The following is a 12,500-nucleotide window of genomic DNA, read 5'->3' on the forward strand; positions in this document are numbered from 1 at the left end:
CCATTGCAGGATATCTCATTTTTATCCTACACCAAGCATCCTCCAAGCTAAATATACCAAGAATATTCACTCCTGTACATACCCTTGCCAATCCTTCACCTCCTGCAGGATATTAGAGACACACAAACTTGTTATTTTCCTACTAAATGTCCCTAACACACTCTTAACTAAAGATACCCACTCCTACACGCATCCTAACCCAACCTAACACACATATCCTTTGAATCTAAGCTAAGGATACCTACTACCCACTCCTGTACATATCCTAATGCACATATCCTTTGAATCTAAGCTTAGGATGCCAAGGAACACCCCCGCCCCTCCACTATCACATGCATCCTAACACATACTAACCAATCCCTCACTCATGGGACATAGAGAGGCTTGGCTAGGTTAGGTTAGGTCAAGTTAGGATAGGTTAGGTTAAGTTAGGTTAGGTTAAGTTAGGTTAGGCTAGATTAGGATAGGTTAAGTTAGGTTAGACTAGATTAGGTTAAGTTAGGTTAGGTTATTTGCCTTAATTGCTTACTACAAAACATTCTTCCATAAGCCGAGGATACCGAAGGATACCTACCACCACCACCGCCACATCCTAACACACAGAGGTTAGGTTAGGTTACTTTCCTTAATCTCTTACTACAAAATATCCTTCAGTAGTTGGCTAAGGATATGAAAGGACACACATCCTAACCCATCCTTCACCCACAGGACATGGAGGGCACGCAGAAGGTGTGGGTGCCGAACCAGACCCACGGCTTTGTACTGGCCAGCATCGTGGACCTGACCAGCGAGGGCGTCCAGGTTCAGCCCGTGGCCAGGGGGAGCAAGCCTATCACAGCAGACTACGACCGGATATACCCTGCCGAGGAGGATGAGACCAAGGATGTGGATGATAACTGTGAGTGTGGAGGAGTGGGTGGATGAGAGAGGAGTAAGTAGGTGGATGAAAGTGATTTTTATTTATTTATTTATTTATTTATTATTTTTATTTATTTTATTTATTTATTTTTTTTGTGTGTGTGTGTGGTTGATAACTGAGTATGAGTGGGTGTGGGTGGATGAGGGGGAGTACATAGGTGGATGAGAGAGGTTTTTAGGTAGATAAAAGTGTTTTGTTTTTATTTATTGTTATTTTTCCTCTCTGCATTGGTGAGTGGATAGGAATGGAGTAGGTGGATGAGAGAGGAGTAGTGGATGAGTGTGCTTTGTTTTTGTGGCTTTTTTTGTGTTTTTCCACTTGTTTGGATTATAATTGTGGATGTGGAGGTGTGTGGAGAAGTGGATGGGTGGGGGAGGAGTAGGTGGATGAAAGTGTTATGTTTATTATTGCTGTTGTGTGTGTGTGTGTGTGTGTGTGTGTGTGTGTGTGTGTGTGTGTGTGTGTGTGTGTGTGTGTGTGTGTGTGTTATTTTTTTCATTTTATATTTTCCCTTCCAATTTCTTATTCTCTCCATATTCTCTTGCAATATTTCTCTCTCTCTCTCTCTCTCTCTCTCTCTCTCTCTCTCTCTCTCTCTCTCTCTCTCTCTCTCTCTCTCTCTCTCTCTCTCTCTCTCTCTCTCTCTCTCTCTCTCTCTCTCTCTCCTATCTTATCTTGGTATTGTTTAATGGTCATTGTCTTGAAAGGGATAGAGAGAGAGAGAGAGAGAGAGAGAGAGAGAGAGAGAGAGAGAGAGAGATTATAGTTGAATATATTGGTCTTAATTGAAAACTTTTTTATAATTGGTTATATTTAGTGATTAATTAATTATATTACTAGACAGGGAAGAATAGGAGGAGGAGGAGGAGGAGGAGGAGGAAGAGCTGTTGGAAGAAGAAGAAATGGAGGAGGAGCAGGAGGAGGAGGTGAAATTAATTGTATATATGTAATTTTTATAAGTAAAGAGAATGTGCTTTGTAGTAAGTATTAAACTGTACACACACACACACACACACACACACACACACACACACACACACACACACACACACACACACACACACACACACACACACACACATACATACTGTTTTGCATCCCAACAATTATTATTATTATTATTTTTTTAACTGTACAGAACTAAACTCTTTATGTTTGTTATGTTTGTATAGAACTAAGTAAACTTCTTTCCCCTCCTCCTCTTCCTTTTTCCTTCTTTCCTTCCTTTGTTTCCTACCTTGTGTTTTGCATTTTTCATTTTCATTTTTCCTTACTTTTCCTCTCCCTTTTCTTTGTCATTCCTTCCTTTTCCTCCTTTATTCTTTCATATTTCCCTTTCCTTTCCTTTCCTTTACTTCGCTATTCTATCTCCTCCCTTCCCTTCCCTTCTCTTCCTTTTCTTTCCTTAATTTCTAATCCTCTCCTTATTCTACTCTCTCTCTCTCTCTCTCTCTCTCTCTCTCTCTCTCTCTCTCTCTCTCTCTCTCTCTCTCTCTCTCTCTCTCTCTCTCTCTCTCTCTCTCTCTCTCTCTCTCTCTCTCTCTCTCTCTCTCTCTCAGGTGCGCTCATGTATCTTAACGAGGCGACTTTGTTAAACAACGTGAGGCTTCGTTACAGCAATGACAAGATTTATGTAAGTAGAGGTCATGTCTGTGTGTCTGTGTGTATGTTGGGCAGTGATGGTGGTGGTAGTAGTAGTAGTAATAGTAGCAGTAGTAGTAGTGATGATAATGATAATAATAGTAATAATAATCTGTTTTTTTATTGTTCTCTTTCTTTATCGGATTTGCTTTTTATTATTTTTACTACCACATTTGTTTGTGTGTTTGTCTGTAAGTCTTCATCTCTTTATTGTTGTTGTTTTTCTCTTGTAATTGTTTTCTGTTTGTTTCTTTTCATCTTTGCTGATTTTTACGATTTTCTCACGTTTTCTTTGTGTTTGTCGTTAATTGTCGTCTCTACACTGTTTTTTTATTTTGTTTATATATTTCTTGTCTATCTTTCTGTCCGTCTATTTGCCCCTGTCTTTCCTCTTTCTAAATATGTCTGTCTGTCTGTAATATAGGACAGTTTTTGCCATATATTCTGTCTAAGTTTTGTCTGTCTCTTCATCATTCTGTTACTTAATAATCACTCCTCCTCTCTATCTATCTATTTTTTTTCAAGTAATCAGTAATAATCAGTTTTATCTGTCTATTTCTCTCTGTCTCCCTTTGTCTGTCTGTCTGTCTGCCTGTTGGATCAGTGTTTTTATGGATATTGTTTTGCTGTCGTTTCTCTCTCTCTCTCTCTCTCTCTCTCTCTCTCTCTCTCTCTCTCTCTCTCTCTCTCTCTCTCTCTCTCTCTCTCTCTCTCTCTTGTTTTTGTGTATGTCTGTCTTGTTTTTGTGTGTGTCTGTCTTGTTTGGTTTCTGTGATGTTACTTTTTCTGCTGTTGTTTCTTTCCTTCTACTTATTTTGTTTTGATTCTGTTCTTGTTTTCTCGTGTTTTTCTTTCATCATCTCTCCTCAATATTTTCTTCCTTTCCTTCTGTGTAAATATTTGTAAGAATGTTTTTGTTTGTGATGTTTTTCTTTTTTTTTTTTTACTGTTAGTATTCATATAAGTTTTTTCTTTCCTATATATTGTTACTTAATAATTACATCTATAACAGACATGCCTAACTTAATCCAACCTAACCTAACTTACTCTCACCCAACCATACGTGACTGACCTAACCTAATCCAACTTAACCTAACCCAATCTAACCCAATTTCACCTAATCTAACCTGACCTTACCAAACCTCACCTAACCTCACCTAACCTAACCTAACCTCACCTAACCTAGCCAACCCCCAACAGACATACGTGGCCAACATCCTGATAGCGGTGAACCCGTACATTGACATCCGCAACCTGTACTCCCTGGACACCATCAAGAAGTACCAGGGGAAGTCACTCGGCCAGATGCCCCCTCATGTCTTCGCGATAGGTGAGGTCACACAAGATCATGGCTTTGTTGTGTTCTGCTGCCACTCTTCAGGATGTCATCGAGTATTTAAGTTGGACAAACGAGATTGTAACTTTTTGTATCCTTTGTTTTTGTCAATAAACTACTAGTACTAATAGGACAGGAATGTTTTAAATCAGTCAGTCTTTGCCCTTTCACTGTGACACAACACAATTAGCAGCAGCAGAAGCAATGCGTAGAGTCTTCATAAGGATTTACAAGAAAGTTAGCAGTGAAAAAGAACATATTTTGCAAAATCTTCCCAGTTCAAAGATTGGACGTGGCTGTAGAACAAGTAAGGATGTCTCAGAGTGATTGGTGATTAGGGAAAGGTGTACCAAGTGGCAGTCAAACAGTTAAACTGGGTGGAAATTACAAAATCTATTCTTTTTTCATCCCTGATCTTGTCGTAGGTGCTTATAAAGATCTCATGCATTACTCCTGGTTAACTGTTTTTTATCGCAGTGAAACGGTTTAACACAGCACCACAGGACAGCAACGTTACAGCACCTTAACTTAAATCCATAACACAATGCACTCTCTTTCCCTGCAGCTGACAAGGCATTCCGAGACATGAAGGTTTTGAAACAGTCTCAGAGCATTATTGTGTCTGGAGAGTCAGGCGCCGGCAAGACTGAATCCACCAAGTACATTCTGCGCTACCTCTGTGAGTCCTGGGGTAACAAACTTGGCCATCTGGAGGCGAAGATACTTGACGGTGAGTGTGTTTGTTGTTGTCATTGTGTGTGTTTGTGTAGTTGTAGTTTCCAGGGTGTTGTGTGTGTGTTTGTGTATGTGTTTAGCTTGTAATTTTCCAAGGCTTGAGCTACACTGGTATGGTTCTGTCTCCTTATTTACATGTCTCTAATTTCTCCTTTAGTTTGTGTATACTTGTCACCAAAACTGTATCTTCTTTTAGTTCAGTATAAGCTTCAGTGTGTGTGTGTGTGTGTGTGTGTGTGTGTGTGTGTGTGTGTGTGTGTGTGTTGATATTGTAGAGGGCATTATTACTGGGTGTGTATCTGTGTGAGGGTGTGTAATCTGTGTTTTCTGTGTGTATTTACTTAGTATGCAAGATCTGAAGTGCACTGTATATGTATCTTAATTGCTATTCTTCATATTCTTTTCAATTTACTGCTATGTTTTCTTAGGTGAGGGGACAGTACTTCCAAATACACACATTTATCTAACCTACTCACTTGCTCTTTCTCCTCCTAACCAAACATCTTACCATTCATTATATTTTTCCCAAGTACTTGCTGTGTTTTCCCAAGTGAGGAGAGCACATATCCAAACACACACATCTTAAACTAAACCAGTCACTCACACCAATCCTTCTCCCTCCTAAACCAAACATCTTACCAGCTATTCCTCATATTTTTTCCCAAGCATGGAGACCACACATCCAAACACACACACCTATAGCTAACCCAGGTCTCTCACACACTCTCCTTGGTCCCTTCAAACAGCCAATCCGGTGCTGGAATCATTCGGCAATGCAAAGACAACTCGCAACAACAACAGCTCCAGGTTTGGCAAGTTCATCGAGATCCATTTCAACGAGAAGTTTAGCGTCGTGGGCGGGTTCATCTCTCACTACCTGCTGGAGAAGTCCCGTATAGTGCTGCAGGGGCCCCAGGAGAGGAACTACCACATCTTCTACCAGCTGTGTGCCGGAGCGCCTGAGGAACTGAGGAAGAAGCTGAAACTCGGCACTCCTGATCAGTATAATGTAAGTGGGAATATGGTGGATGAGATTAGCTTTGTTTTGGTTTGTGTTCAGCCTCCATCTTGTGAATAAAGGGAGATGTGAAGATAGGGAATTAAATATCTTTGTTTTGGTTGGTGTTTCTCTCTCTCTCCTCTCTCACTCTCTCTCTCCTCATCTCTCCTCTCTCTCTCTCTCTCTCTCTCTCTCTCTCTCACACTCTCTCTCTCCTCTCACTCTCACTCTCTCTCTCTCTCTCTCTCTCTCTCTCTCTCTCATCACTTCTCTCCCTCTCTCTCTCTCTCTCTCTCTCTCTCTTAGTCACTGTTTCACTCTTACATTATGACATTTATTGATATAAGATTAAGTTAACCATCTATTTTATTCTCTATCTTTCTCTCTGTCCTTTACTCCCTCACATCCCCTGCCTCTCGCTCCCCAGTACCTGCGGAAGGGGTGCACCCAGTACTTTTGCGGCAAGGACACGGAGAAGACCTTGCCAGCCAGCAGGAAGAGCCCCATGCACCAGAAGAAGGGGCCATTGAAGGACCCCATTCTGGACGACGTGAGGGACTTTGCCAGTGTGGACAAAGCTCTGGGCAACTTTGGCCTGAGCGAGAGTGAGCGCCTGTTTGTGTACACCACTGTGGCTGCTGTGCTACACCTGGGAAATGTGGGCTTTGAGGACAACCCTGAGGACACAAAAGGTGGGTTGTGGTGTGTGGTGGTGATGATGAAGGGAAGGTTTGGTGTAGTTTGGTATGAGACAGATTTGGGAAGGTTTGGTGTAGTTTGGATTTGAGACAGGAAACACAGTCATCTCATCACCGTATCACTTCTATAAGCACCCTATTACAAATCTCCGGCAGGTGGGTGCATGGTGTCGCCAGGGTGTGAGGGGCACCTGAAGACCGCAGCGTCTCTCATGGGGGTGGACGCAGAGGAGCTGAACCAGGCCCTGCTGTCCCGTGTCATGCAAACCAGCAAAGGAGGACTCAAGGGCACTGTTATCATGTATGTATTGGTGTGTGCACGTATATTAGTGTGTCTGTGTACGTGTATATGTGTTTTCCTCTTGCTTTTGTTTATGTGAGAGAGAAATAACAGCCTAATGCAGCAAAATATAAATAAAGAACATCAATATGACCCAAAAATACACAACAAGGGATCCCATTAACTACATTTTCATCCTATTTCACTTGGTACCTTTACTCATCCCCTCATTTTTCCTCCCGAAACACCACAGGGTCCCTCTCAAGATCTACGAAGCCAGTGGTGCCCGTGATGCCCTAGCCAAGGCCATGTACAGCAAGCTTTTTGACCTACATTGTTCATCGCATCAACCAGAGTATCCCATTTTCTTCCTCAGCTTATTACATCGGCATCCTGGACATTGCTGGCTTTGGTGAGTGATGGAGAGTGACAGAGTGAAAGGTTGGGAGGGTGAAGGGTTAGGAATGAAAGAGAGAGGGTGTGTTAGAGTGTGGAAATGAATGATGAGGAGTAAGATGAAAAAAGGAAAGGAAGGAAGTATATTTAAGAAAGAGAATGAAGCAGATAGGAATGAGGAAAGGTAGAAAAAGAAAAGGAAAGGAAGGAATGATGTATAAGGAAGATAATAAGGTAGATAGGAAGAAAGGATTGAAGGATAGGCTGTAAGAAAGGAAGAAGAGATGTTTAAGGGAGAAATTGAGGTAGGAAGGAATGAGAGAGGAATGAAAGGGAGAGCGTGAGGGAGGGGTGTGATAAGAGAGAGTAAAGAAAGGATGACTTTTTGTGATAGATGATAAGGTTAGTGAATGATTGAGTGAGTGAATGAAAGAAGAAGTGAAGAAGTTTTTGTGGCATTGATAAAACTCTAAAAAGAAAAAAAAAAGAGTATTAGAGTGAGAAAGAAGGGAACATAACAGCGTAGTGGTACAATGAACACCGTAACTTTACAATCCCTATCTTCCTAACACCCTCTCCGTAGGTTACAGGGATATTGCAAGCCACATTGTATACTTGTCATAGTTAACTGCAATCTTCATGCCTGTCATCTCCCCTTTATCACTCCATTAGCCAAGATTAAGTGCATCAAGAGCTTAAGTCACCTGAAATTATATGATTAGGAATGAGAGATAAAGAGGAACTATTGTATCAGAGAATGGAAGAATACATAACACTATTATTGATATACATGTGGAAGAACAGGGTACAGAATACAGAATAAGGCTCGCTTTCTTGGTCTGCAATGAGGGAATCATTCATTATCTTTTCTTTTCTTTTTTTTATTCTTTTTCATCTCATTCTGTCTTTCTTCCTATTTTTTCTTATTCCTTTTCTCTTCATTACTTTTTCCTGCTTTATTTTTCTCCATACTTTATTTCTTCTCATTTCTTCTCTCTCTTCCATGCTTCTATTTTCATTCCTCCTCATTCCTTCCTCTTCTCAATTCATGTTTCCACATTTTCTCTCCTCTTCTTTCCATATTGCATCCCTTCGCTTCTCTTCTCTCCACCTACCATTCCTTCTCTTCTCATCCCTTCTCATTCCTCTTTTCCATATCCCCTTTCTTTCCTCACCCCTCATCCTCTCTCACCTCCCTTTTCTCAACACCCCTTCTCTCATCTCTTCTCTTCCCATCTCCCCTCACACCTCATTATTATTCTCCTCTTTCTATCTTCCCATATCTCTTCTCTCCCTATTCCTTTTCATTCATTCTCTCCTCATTACTTATCTCTATATCCCATCTCTTCATTACATCACTCCTGACCCTCATCCTCTCTCTCTCTCTCTCCCTGACACAGAATACTTCCCGGTGAACAGCTTTGAACAGTTCTGCATCAACTACTGCAATGAGAAGCTGCAAATGTTTTTCAATGAGAGGATCCTGAAGGACGAACAGGCACTTTACGAGAAGGAAGGGCTCGGCTTGCGCAAGATTTCATACGTCGATAACCAGGATTGCATAGGTGGGTCTCATCTCATTCCTTCTCTCTTCATTACTTTTCTCTTCTTTTACTTCTTCACCCTCCCACTCATCACCTTATCATCACCCTACATCACCCTACTCATGCTCTTTCACCACCAGATCTCATTGAGGCCAAGGGGTGTGGTATCATCAGCTTGCTGGACGAGGAGAGCAAACTTCCCAAATCGTCCCACACTCACTTCACCTCGGCTGTCCACTCCAACCACTCAGCTCACTTCAGACTCGCCCTGCCCAGGAAAAGCAAGCTAAGGGACCATCGGGAAATTAGGGATGATGAGGGGTTCCTGATCAGACACTTTGCCGGTGCAGTGTGTTACCAGACGGTGAGCGCGTGTTGGTGTTTGTGTGAGTGATAGATGGGTAGGTTGAGGAGTTAGGGGAGATGGGGTGTGAAGAAGAGGAGATGGGATATAATGAGAAGGAATGAGAGATGTAGAAAGACTTTGTAACACTAAAGATAATGGAGTGTTTATTAGCATCTACAAGAAGGAAAAGGCTTAAAAAGAATAGATTTTGCAATTTCCTGCCAGTACAATGTTTGCGTGTGGCTGTACAAGGAAAGATGTATCACAGTGGTTAGTGCTTAAAGGAAAGTGTGCCATTACCAGTGAAAGGATTTAATAGATGTCTGTTTGTGAGAGAATAGATGTGTGTTAATGTGTGATAGATTAACAGAAAGGTGAAATAAATGTGTGTGTGTGTGTGTGTGTCCCCTACTTCTTCCAGTCGTAATCTTCCAATCCCCCTACAGGCACAGTTCCTGGAGAAGAACAATGATGCCCTTCATGCCTCACTGGAAGCCCTAGTGATGGAGGCACAGAACCCCTTCATCCAGGCTCTCTTCGCTGGCACGGGGGAGGATGGGCCGCAGCACACCACCCGCGGCAAGCTGTCCTTCATCTCCATTGCCTCCAAGTTCAAGACGCAGCTGCAGGAACTCATGGATAAGCTGTCGAGTACTGTGAGTGTCTGGACGAGTGATTTGTTTGGTTAGTTGTCACAGTGTTCAGGATTTGAGTGGTGCTTGTGTTGTCTTGGTGTCATCTCTGCTTGTCTGTTTTGAAAGTGTGTGTGTGTATGTGTGTGTGTGTGTGTGTGTGTGTTTTTTGTTTATCTTTTTTTTATGTGTTAGGGAAAAGTTGACCAAAAAAACATGTGGCACTGTTGTTGTAGTGCCATTTATAGAATTTCCTGCATAGTTTATTTTAGAAAGTTAACATAAGAACATAAGGGAAGCTGCAAGAAGCCATCAGATCTACACATGGCAGTCTGTGTAACTTCATAGACTCCAACTTCATAAACAAAAAAAAAAAAAAAATCCATTAGCAAAATCCATTCACCTCTAACACGAACAAAACATTCACCACAAGCATCACTCACCACAGCCACCGTTCCTCCACCACAGCACAAACCATTCACCTCTAACATCACCAGAACATTCCCTACCACAACTACCACAGCCACCATTCCTCCACCACAGTCCACAAACTTCATTCAAACTTCACCCTCCACAGGGCACAAACTTCATCCGGTGCATCAAGCCAAACGTGAAGATGGTGGATCACGAATTTGAGGGGGGCGCCATCTTGTCCCAGCTGCAGTGTTCAGGCATGACCTCTGTGCTGGAGTTGATGCAGCAGGGGTACCCATCAAGGGCTCCCTTCCACGACCTCTTCAGCATGTACAAGCAATACCTGCCCCCGGAACTGGCCAGACTTGATCCTAGGCTGTTTTGTAAGGTGTGTGTGTGTGTGTGTGTGCGTTTTTAGTTTTGTTTACCTAGTGGTGTATGGCAAAGAAATTATGGTGTGTGTGTGTGTTTGTGTGTGTGTATCTAATCTAACATAACCCTACCCTAGCCTATCCTAATGTACCTAACTTAACCAACACTATCTTACCCTACCCTTCCTGCCCTAACCTACCATACTCTACTCTAACTTACCCTACCCTACCCTACCCTACCCTATCCTAACCCAACTAAACCTAACTTCACTGTAACATGCATTTTTTACATGCTTTCCATCCTCATCCTCTCTCATCCTCCATCCCCCATTCCAGTCCCTGTTCCGAGCACTGGGTTTGGACGACAAGGATTTCAAGTTCGGCCTCACCAAGGTGTTCTTCCGTCCAGGCAAGTTCGCCGAGTTTGACCAGATGATGAAGAGCGACCCAGAGAACCTGAGGCGTCTGGTGTCCAAGTTGAAGAAGTGGCTGCTGCAGTCACGCTGGAAGAAGGCCCAGTGGTGTGCTCTCTCTGTCATCAAGTGTGAGTGCCTTGTGTCTGTCTGTTCTGCCATACTGTCACAGAAACACATGTCCTTATTTTGAAACACTTTGCTGTCTCTCCATGACTATTTTTCAAAGGCCACAGAGATGATTAGTCAGGTTCTCAAGAGTGTTTCTCCCATTAATAATGTTTCAAGATACTTATCCTTTAATTTTTGATGACCGTTCTTGACTCTGGGGAGTGGCACCTCAGAAGGCCTTTTTAATATAATTTTGTTGCCCTTGGCTGGTGCCCCTCTTACATAAAAGAAAAAAATCTTGTTGATCTGTTACTAGAAATATAAAAACACCCTTAAAGATCCATGTCACTCAGATTCTGTTGAGGTGTGATAGTAGTGTTTCAGAATATTGGTCCAGGCTGACTGTATTGCTCACTCTGATAGGTTAAGCTTCACTGTCCAATCTCTCCCTCTCCCTCCTGTCACCATGAAGAACAAGACCTCAGATTAAGCTTCAGTGTCCTATCTCTCCCTCTCCTGCCACAGTGATGAACAAGCTAGGTTAAGTTTCAGTGTTCTATCTCTTCCTCTCCCTCCCTCCAGTGAAGAACAAGATCCTGTACCGTCGGGAGCAGCTGATCATCATCCAGAAGAATGTGAGGATGTACAACGCCTGCAAGAAGTACCGGCCGCGCTACATGGGGGTGCTCAAGATCAAGGGACTGCAGGTGTGTGTGTGTGTGTGTGTGTGTGTGTGTGTGTGTGTGTGTGTGTGTGTGTTTTATTCCTCCACACAAACTTTCCATCCCATCCCATCCCCTTTACCTCTTCCTCCTCTTCGCCTTCCCCTCCTCCACCTCATCACCTGCTCCTCCATCTCGCCATCCTCTTCCTGCTTTCTATCACACCACCTCCTGCCCTCCATCACATCTCCCCATCACACCTCCTCCCCATCTCACCACCTCCTGCTCTTTCCACCACAGACACAGTTGCAGCAGCTTCTGGCCACCGTGCAGCAGCTGAAGAAGGAGAAAGAGTCGTCCCTTGCCAACGTCAGGAAGCTGGAGGCCATGATGGACGGGGCGATCAGGAAAATAAGGGTGAGAACATATCCTGTCATTTTTCTCTTAGTTATCATCATCTGTTTTGATTTGTACATAGTAACTTCCTCTTGAGTGCAATAGGAGAGTCTGCATTCATTCCTGTCTTGCCCTATCATTCTTCTCTCTTTCTCTCTGTTTCTCTCTCTACCCACCATGCATTCATTCCTGCCCTGCGTAATCATTTTTGTCTCTTTCTCTCTGTTCCTCTCTCCACCCACCATGCATTCATTCCTGCCCTGCCTTATCATTCTTCTCTCACTTTCTCTCTGTCTGTCTCTCCAACCATCACCATCTATGCAAAAAAAATCAACTTATGAATCTCCACTATTTCTTATCCTCCCCCAGCCAGACAGTCCCCATGATAAGAGAGAATATTACTGCTATCTTCACTATTCTTATCATGTAATCTTAACGCTTGCTTGACCATCTGTCCCAATTCATCCACAATTTTTCACTTCCTCCTTCACCCCCCCCAACCAGACAACCTCCATGACAAGGGAGAAGATCGACCAGGAACACAGCACACTCGTCTCAGCCTTGAACAGCGAACTGGCAGCTGTGCAGAAGAAACTGACGCAGCAG

At 42.9% G+C, this 12,500-nt stretch overlaps 1 protein-coding gene across 1 annotated transcript in view; it reads left to right on the forward strand.

Annotated features, from left to right (window-relative positions):
• Positions 1 to 12,500, forward strand: part of LOC135113085 (myosin heavy chain 95F-like) — a 46,365-nt gene that overhangs the window by 19,319 nt on the left and 14,546 nt on the right. Inside the window, 17 exon segments of the mRNA XM_064028111.1 lie at positions 709 to 898; positions 2,479 to 2,552; positions 3,761 to 3,890; positions 4,462 to 4,626; positions 5,378 to 5,640; positions 6,059 to 6,323; positions 6,486 to 6,630; positions 6,863 to 6,938; positions 6,940 to 7,021; positions 8,406 to 8,570; positions 8,690 to 8,913; positions 9,342 to 9,551; positions 10,105 to 10,329; positions 10,649 to 10,856; positions 11,419 to 11,543; positions 11,799 to 11,915; positions 12,399 to 12,500. The exon segment at positions 12,399 to 12,500 is cut by the window's right edge and continues 116 nt beyond it. Of these exon segments, the coding sequence (XP_063884181.1) occupies positions 709 to 898; positions 2,479 to 2,552; positions 3,761 to 3,890; positions 4,462 to 4,626; positions 5,378 to 5,640; positions 6,059 to 6,323; positions 6,486 to 6,630; positions 6,863 to 6,938; positions 6,940 to 7,021; positions 8,406 to 8,570; positions 8,690 to 8,913; positions 9,342 to 9,551; positions 10,105 to 10,329; positions 10,649 to 10,856; positions 11,419 to 11,543; positions 11,799 to 11,915; positions 12,399 to 12,500 (2,766 nt within the window).

Source organism: Scylla paramamosain, chromosome 25 (genome assembly GCF_035594125.1).
Source record: "Scylla paramamosain isolate STU-SP2022 chromosome 25, ASM3559412v1, whole genome shotgun sequence".
In the NCBI taxonomy this organism is placed as follows: Eukaryota; Metazoa; Arthropoda; class Malacostraca; order Decapoda; family Portunidae; genus Scylla; species Scylla paramamosain.